We start from the raw sequence: 9,284 nt of genomic DNA on the forward strand, positions 1-9,284 counted from the left end.
CAACTGTGAATAATTAAATTTTCTTCATTAGGTGTACAAAAAATCTAATTAAAAATATTACTCCAAGAAAGAAAATTGCTTCATAAAAATGTCAACAAATTGTAGGTAAGTACAATTAAACGGGATTCCCGACGGCTTAAAAATGTACGTGAAAATAAATTGGGAGGGGGATTAAAAATTTTTGCACGTTAAAGATTATTAAGTGAACCGAATGAGGGAGTGGCTAGAAAGCGCACTGATGGGGAAAATATGCCCGGTCAGCATTCCACAAAATGGTTGATTCTGCTCTTCAATTACCATTTGCCGATTGTCCCCTATTGTCGAAACGATCATTATTCAATGGAAAGAATAGTTTTTTCGCCGTATGGGAACGCTTTGGAGCGTTGATTAAGATTACATTGTTTCAAGGTTTTGTTGGTAGGTAATGAGTTTTAGGTTTTAGTGGATATTTTGTGGGACTATCAAAAGATGGTGTATGTAATACTATAGGTAAAACCTAGAGAAAGGAAGCAACACTTGACGAAATAGGTACACTTCCAGTGACTTATTTTACTGAAACGGGCCATAATAGAATTAAATATAGAGAAATTTTGATTCACTCGAAAATTATTAACAAAATACAAATTCTTTGCACTCCAAGTCAATTCTGCCGTTACCTGAAATAATTTAAAAGCGAGGGAAATAATTTCATTGACATTAATTGTTAACTAAGACAACGGAATTGCCTCTCTTTATTGGATTAACGTTTAAGTAGACATCACCATTACTTCTCCAGTAAGTTAGAGGTACAATAAATTGGTTAGTCGAGGCGCAATCTTTGGTTCCCTCTGCTAATTGCGCAAGGTGAAATAGACTTAATGTTCAGGTGTGTTAAGAATGATTTTCGTTCGTCTCAATTTGACAAGGATTGAAAAGTGTGGGTGCCAACCTAATTAGGTCACTCTTCTAACACGACACACCAATGGCACTAGTTTTGAAAGGGTTGGAGACGAACTTAATTGTGTTACTAAGTAAAAGTTTGGGTTTTACCTATGTTATTTTTGTTCTATAAAGTTTTCTCCCTGAGCAAAATATTACCTAATGCCTTAATTTAGTTATTTCAATGATACATTCAGCTTCAGAATTTCAGGAATGTAAGCCATGTTTGTCATGTAGGTACGGAATGTCAACACCTATCCATATGGAATCATTAATATAATAATTACGCTATAGCTACTCTTGTTTCCGGAGCGGGGAAACTATTGAAATTACTAAGTATTACTACTAAGGAATTTCGGGAGACAAATTAAAAGCGTGTTACCGATTCTGAGGTACTTTTAATTGTAAAAAAACTAATCTACTGTCTGACCCATCTCGGCGCGACATCTCCGGTGGGGCGACTTATCTACCTAAGTTCTTAAAATTATAGTCAGCACATTATACATGTGTGCGTACAGACTTAATCTAGGGCCGAAGGCTGGGTGGTCACCATAGCTCCTCCGACCTTAAGAGGAAAATTATCGGGAGAATCGATTTTAGATTGGTTCCGATAATTTTTCTTGAAACACGTGTATTTCAGCAATTTGAGCCGAACAACATAAACGGAAAATACAAAAATACTTAAAATAACTAAACCTAAGGTCACGTACACCAAGGACGCACTGAAGCTACTGTCCCTTTTATCAAAAACACTTTCGATCACTTCACTATGTTTTAACGAATACGCCATATATTTCACTTCGTCTAGATTTATGCCCTTCATATCAAGTGCACGTGTACTGGATAGCTGTGCGTTAGTGCGTAACTGAGGTAAGGCGATGATTGGTACTCTTTTCACCACATCGGACTCTATGAAGATACGATGATTAATGTGTATGCCATGAATCTCCACCTCACAGGGTTCTTCGATGGTCATCAGGTAAGTACCAAATACCAATTGTCTACTGGTCTCATCCTTGCATCGTTCTGTTAGTGTGGTCTTCTCTTCACTATACAGGATCCAGTTGTTGTTAGCGACTTGTTGGACTCTGACCTGTTCGATTTCTATTGGATGTTGTTTGCAAAGGGTAAGGTCGTTTTCGAAATTCATAAGCTGTTCGACACAGGTAAGTTCATAGAAGGGGATCCTGTTGTCTGCAGTGCAGAGGAAGCGAGCACCGGCAGAGAATGGTCTACACGGTATTGCGATTGGTGAGTATCTATTTTCTTTCGCCAATAGGTAAGGGTATTTGGGGAAAATAGCTAGGGTCTTATTTTCGGTGTCATGGAAAATTGGTAGGGAGTAAATCTTATAATAGTTATAAGTAACATTATCGGTAAGTGGTATCTCCATTATAAACGTTATTTGATTACTTTTAATAAATGATTTAACACATATAATCTCTTCTATTTTTAACAAGTTCGCTTCGGCGGGAGGATATATTAAGCTTTCATATTCGGATATTAATTTAAGATGATATAAAAGTTCTGAAGAATTAACAATTGATTGATGTAAAATAGAGACTCTGCTTAATGCAAGTGCAGTTTCGATTTCACTTAATCTAATAAATATAGTACGAAAGTTACTCATGAAAACATTGAACAACCCAGTTAAGTACGTCAGAAAAATCCAACTATTTTGCTGAGCAGTTAAATCTTTAATTAATGTTTCAATTTTAGTTAACCTGTTATGGAAGTTAATTGTATTCTGTTCAATAGTTTCAGTGGCATTAATAAAACTGTCAAACATTTTAGAGACCAATGTTAACCTTTTAGATATAGTGATTTGACCTTGATTCAATTTAGAAATGAGATTATCATACTTCAACGCATCATCATGATCCAAATTACCGGTAACAATTTTTATAATAGAGCCCAGTGGATTAATGAGTCCTCGTTTAGATCGTTTGGATGGTATAAGCTGTTGGTATTTTTCTACAGTTAAATCACGTATGGAATCTGTATGCATTTTAATAGTCATAATTTCTTGTGAGTATGATGCATTCCAATCAATTAAATTACAAAGCGCTTGATAGTTGGTAGAGATGTAGTTAAGGTCAGTATAAATTTGATCTAGGCTGATGATCTTTACAATAGTCCACTGATCAGTTTGGAAATATGCATGACCTTGTTTCACCGGTAAAACTCCTGGATTACCTTCAAGATTTTGCAGATGAAGGGCCAGCGACAGCATCGTGACTGTCATCAATAATATGCCGCACCTGTGGAGGACGTTTTATATTTTTAATAGGAATTTTGGTATCCCTTTCTCCTATTTTTATAGGTAAAATATTTTTATCTGCTTTGCCTGTTACTACAGCTTTTATATATCGGGGCTTATCCTTACTTTTACGCTTATTTATGTCTTTACCGAAAACAATTTCTCCTTTTTTAAACTTTATTTCACCTTCACCACCCTTACTCTCTCTATTCTTTTCTTTAATATTAACCATTTTGTCTGCTAAGTGTTCGTATAATGTTTTTATTCTTTTTGCATGATCTTTTACTAATTTTTGGAAATAACGTTTTTCTAATTCTATGCTAAACGGACTGCTTGAGTCGGTATGTCCGAAGACAACTTCAAATGGTGCAAGTTCAGTGACTGAGTGAATAGTGTGATTGTATGCCAGAACAGAATAAGTCATAACCGAAGCCGCATCAGTACATTGTTTTTCGTATTTGGCCAGTCTGTAAATTTCTATTATAGTGGAGTGGAACCTCTCAATAAGACCCATTGAATTGGGGTTATTAGGGGTTCCAATGTGGAAATCAATTTTATGTAAATTCAAAAATTCCTTAATTAGTTCATTATTAAATTCGGTTCCGGGGTCTGAGCTTATTCTTCTGGGTGTACCGTAATACGAAAAATATTTCATCAGTGCTCTAGTTACTTCGGGAGTTGATTTTCCCTGAGTTTCGATTGCCTGACCTAATTTGCTAAATGCGTCAATTATAGTTAAATAAGTTTTACCTTCTATACTAAAAAGATCTATAAATAGCTCTTGAAAAGGCGCGTCTTGGGTTTGTGTTAGTTGTAATATAGGTTTGATGGGTTTCCTATCATATTTCATTCTACGGCACCCATCGCAACTGTTTATGACTGCTGTTACAGTTTCCTGCATTCTATTCCAATAATAATTTCTACGGAGCCTAACTAGCGTTTCTTTTATGCCTCTATGACAGGTCTTTCCTTCATGGTGTTTAAGTATAAGTGCCTTTTGCTCTCCTTCATCTTCTACAAAAATAACTCTTTCTGTACATTCAAATAGGTTAATAGTTCCCTTTCTGAATAGTTCAATTATTATATTGCTAAATAGTTTCCGATGTTCATTCTCCTCAAAATAAATGAAATATTTTAATTTTGGCTGTATGTATTCCTTTAAAAAGTCCTTTACTAATTGCGGATTATCTTTTGGCAGGAAAACTTCTAATATCTTTTGTTTGTCACGTGACAGGTTCTTAACATGCATTTGATTTTTAAACCATGAAAATATTAAGATTTGATTCGGCTTGGTGTCGATCGCCTCATGTAAAATAGGTATACCGGTTGATTCTAATTCTACAGCGGAATGAACGGTTTCGTTCGACTTACTGGACACTGATCGTATTGGATACTCATTTGTATCGTAGTGAACTTCTCTAATATTGTCGGAAAAATCTATAGGACTACAGGTCATAGTTCGACTAGAATCAGATATCGTTACTGTTGATGAACCTTTACTATCTGCACATTCATTTAGATTTTTATCTTCCTTCTCATCAATATTAACTGCTAGAGACTGATTTTCGTCGTCTGTGAGTAAGGCATTGATTTTTATTCTGGACAGAGCGTCTGCATTTGTATTTTGTTTGCCGTTTTTGTGAATTAAATCAAAGTCGTAATCTTGCAAACGTAACCGCCAACGTGTGAGTTTGCTACTAGGGTCTTTAAGAGATTGGAGCCAAGTTAAGGGACGGTGGTCAGTATATATATAGAATTTTCTACCGTACAGATAGGGCCTAAAATGCTTTACTGCCCACACTATAGCGAGCAGTTCACGTTCGATGGTACTATAACGTGATTCTGTATCACTGAGGGTACGACTAGCATACGCAATGGGCTTGTCACTGCCAATCTGTCCTTGTGACAGCACAGCGCCTAGAGCGACATTGGATGCGTCGGTCGTCAGTATAAATGTTTTGTCATAGTCAGGGTATTGTAACAGTGGGGCATGTGTCAGGAGTTCCTTGCATTTGTTAAATGCGTCTATGTATTTCTGGTCAATAACAATTTTGTTGCGCTTTTTTAAGCAGGCTGTCAATGGTTGAGTAATTTTTGCAAAATCTTTTATAAAACGTCTGTAGTAACCTACAAGTCCAAGAAAGCTCTTAATCTCTGTCGTTGTCTTTGGTAACGGGTAATTCAATACAGCGTTTATTTTGTCGTCATTAGGCTTTAGCCCGTCTTTAGTTATAGTGTGTCCAAGGTAGAGCACTTCTTTGCGTAAAAATTCAGATTTGTCTAATTGAATTTTCATGTTAGTTGTTCTAAGTCGGTCAAATACAATTCTTAATTTATTTATCATTTCGTCAAGGCTATTTCCGTAAATTATTATGTCATCCAAGTATACCATGCAGTGGAGTCCTTGCAGACCACGCAAAATATTATCCATGGTCCGTTGGAAGGTAGCAGGAGCGGTTTTAAGTCCAAACGGCATTCTGAGAAACTCAAAATGGCCATTTTGCGTCGAAAAAGCTGTCTTCTGTCTATCCTTCTCTTCTACTTCTATTTGGTGGTAGCCGCTTGCTAGATCCAATGTGGTGAAGTACACACTCTTTCCTAGTTTGTCGAAAAGGTCATTAATATTAGGTAGGGGGTATTTGTCGTCTATGGTTATGTCATTCAGTCGTCTGTAGTCTATTACCATCCTGTATTTAATTTCACCAGACGCATCCTTCTTTTTAGGGACAAGGTGAACTGGAGCACTCCAAGGGGAATGAGATTCTTGTATAACATTTTCATGAAGTAATTTTTCTACCTGATTATTTATTTCGTTTTGGATGAAAGGTGCCTGTCTATAGGGTTTAATGTATATAGGATCTTCATTTTTGGTACGTATGTGATGTTTAACCTGATTAGTAAACGTAAGGGGGATTTGGTCACAGTAGAATATGTCCTTATATTCCCTACAAAGTGCATAAATTTTCTCACGTTCTTCGCCATTGGTATGATCGAGTCTTAATTTATCTAAATTTTCTTCAAGTAATTTGTCAATTTCTAGAGGAGTATTGGTCGTAGTAAAATTAATGTTGTATTCTGTATTTTCATATGGCGTTACTGTGAAAGGTTGGCAAATAGTCAGTTGTTTTGGGCAATCTGAAGTGTTTTGAATTACTGTAAATGCGTATCCACTATCACAGTTTACTAAAGCACTAGGCATTCGTAGTCCATTTCGAAATTCTTGGTAGTCAAGAATAGCGTCACCTGAATATTGATCTACTGGCAATTTAAATCGTTGTTCTGAACGTGGCTGTACAGTAATTTTATAATTTAAATTATTATTGATTATTGGAATACAAGTGGAATTCGTTTTTAAGATTCGTTCTTTTAGATCAATAATTGCACCTAATTGCTGTAAAAGGTCGTTACCTATAAGCCCGTCATACCGTGGATCTACTTCGTATACATAGAACTTATGCCAATCGTCACTAACAAAGGTAGGTAGAAGAGGAATTTCTATTACTTCATTATGTCTACTAGTAGCATGAGTACTAACCACCTGAAAATTTTCATTACGTATATAGTCGTAAAAATACTCATATGCTTTTGTAGGACTAATGAACGATCTCATACTACCAGTATCTATCATCATTTTTGCGTCTATCTCTTCTACATAAATATACGGTAGCTCTAAATTAGAGTCAAAATTTAATTCTAAGATTTCTTGTCCGTCGAGGCACTCTCCTGAAAATCCAGTGCCTGAATTTCATTTTCTGATTGTAATTCATAGTCAACATGAGTCTCGTCATGATAATTAATTTCATTTGAGTCACCATAATAGTCATCGTCATAGTTAGAGTAATAGTTATTGTAATAAGGCTCATAGTCGTCAGCAGACAATTCATTTAAATTGAAACCTTGTGGTACATTCGATTTAGGTTGGGCTGTTCGCATAGACACATCAGTAGTTTGCGTTTGAGGTTTTAGTATTTGTGGGGTATTAGAATTATTGGGGGATTTGTAACCAAACTGCTGAGGTTGCAACGGTTTATAGCCAAACTGTGGCGGTGGCCTGTATCCTAATTGTTGGGGTGGCCTGTACCCAAATGGTTGAGGTGGCCTATACCCGAATTGTTGAGGTGGCCTGTACCCGAATTGTTGGGGTGGCCTGTACCCAAATTGTTGAGATTGGGGTAAGTACCCAGGCTTGGGGCGTGATGTTAATGCATTTGGTAATTGACCTTGGGGCTGATTGAATTTATTCTGTGGAATACCGAAATTAAATTTAGGTGTGGTAATATTATTTGGCAATAAAGGTTTGTATCCCGCTGGCGTCATTACCAATTTTGATCCGAAACTGCTAGATTGACCGTAAATGCGATTCCTAGTATTATACTGCTCTAAGAAATTAACTTCCTCAAGTACTATACTCAAGGCCGCTTCTAAACTAGAGGGTGCCTTAAGCCTTACAATACGAACCATATTCTCTGGGAGATTGTATAAGAACACATTCAAGGCCGTATTGTTATAAATAATTGTCTTTGCACTCTTCAAATCAGTATCCTCAATCATGTTGACCTTGGACATCAATAATGATCGAACACTTTGGATTCTATTACAAAATTCTAAATAACTTTCACCGGATTTAATTTTTAAGGATTCTAATTCGATATTAATGCACGCTTCGCTACGCGGGTCTCCAAAATGTTGAATAAGTAGATCTTTAAAAGCAGACCATGTCACAATATCTTCACGTTCTGATAAGAGCGCTGCGGCGTCATCTCTCAATCGACTAGTTAAAACATTATAAACGTAAAGATTTTGTTCGTGGCTACCCTTATATCGGTCAAGGACATACTGACACTTTCGCAAATAAAGATTTAACTGTCTTTTATCACCATTATACAAAGGTATTAATTGAATAATTTCTTTGGGTATTTGTTCAATAGTCACTGAAGTCGTCATGTTCACAGAGTAGAGAACGGAACAGATAAAACAATTCGTGAGAGTACAATTGACTATGCTATGAAACACACAAGATAACACAATTCAAACATAACACACGTAAATCAGAAAATAATTAGACGCAAAATGTATGTAATAGTTTAGGTAATAAAATTAAAAATATTAATGTATAAAATATATATTTTTTTTTATATTAGGTGTAGAATTACATACACTTTACTTATTACTTTTAATAAAACACATTTATAAAAATATCAATGCAAAGAATACACTTGAGATAACAATTAATTGGCGTCTCTGAAAGTTTAACTACTCTATGTCGGTTCTATTTATAGAACACAATGAGATAAGCCAATAATCTAAATGAACACGTTATAATGAGAGAGGTTTAATCTCAAAATAATGTAGGTATTAAGTATTGGGGGATAGAGGAACATGGATTGGCGAAAAAATCACTCACCAGCCAGCTGCTACTCTCATCCTTGGTATTCCTTTGTTTGCCCACACGCACCAAGAGTAATTTATTTGGTTCGTCGGATTTCACTCGTCCTTAAATTCCCACAGCTATCGTGCAGCTCGTCCTCGAGACACGCGACGAATTTAAAACCGCGAAGAATTTAGGAATATAACAGCGAAATCCTACCGGCTGCGCCACTCTTGTTTCCGGAGCGGGGAAACTATTGAAATTACTAAGTATTACTACTAAGGAATTTCGGGAGACAAATTAAAAGCGTGTTACCGATTCTGAGGTACTTTTAATTGTAAAAAAACTAATCTACTGTCTGACCCATCTCGGCGCGACATCTCCGGTGGGGCGACTTATCTACCTAAGTTCTTAAAATTATAGTCAGCACATTATACATGTGTGCGTACAGACTTAATCTAGGGCCGAAGGCTGGGTGGTCACCATAGCTAGCTACTATATACGTATAATCTAGTAATAAGCTACTATTAAAATCTCCAACTTCTTAAAGCTGTGCCTCATAAGGTCCATATTAATTCTAGACTGTAAAATGTACCATCTGTATACCTACCTAACATATGGAACGCCAATTAAGAATTGAGTATTGAGTACTTACCAAAATATTTATATTGATATAAGAAATATACTTTAATTAGACGCAGGTACCTGAATCTATACATATAATAAATCTGTAAAAAA

At 36.0% G+C, this 9,284-nt stretch overlaps 1 protein-coding gene across 1 annotated transcript; it reads right to left on the reverse strand.

Moving 5' to 3' along the window:
• Positions 1-1,303: 1,303 nt before the first annotated feature.
• On the reverse strand, positions 1,304-9,041 carry LOC124633876. The gene is made up of 2 exons (XM_047169247.1): positions 8,583-9,041; positions 1,304-3,179 (listed from the first exon to the last, which is right to left on the reverse strand). The coding sequence occupies exons 1-2, from the start codon at positions 8,600-8,602 to the stop codon at positions 1,439-1,441; spliced, it is 1,761 nt and encodes a 586-aa protein (XP_047025203.1). The 5' UTR covers positions 8,603-9,041; the 3' UTR covers positions 1,304-1,438.
• Positions 9,042-9,284: the final 243 nt, after the last annotated feature.

Source organism: Helicoverpa zea, chromosome 10 (assembly GCF_022581195.2).
Source record: "Helicoverpa zea isolate HzStark_Cry1AcR chromosome 10, ilHelZeax1.1, whole genome shotgun sequence".
Classification (NCBI taxonomy): domain Eukaryota; kingdom Metazoa; phylum Arthropoda; class Insecta; order Lepidoptera; family Noctuidae; genus Helicoverpa; species Helicoverpa zea.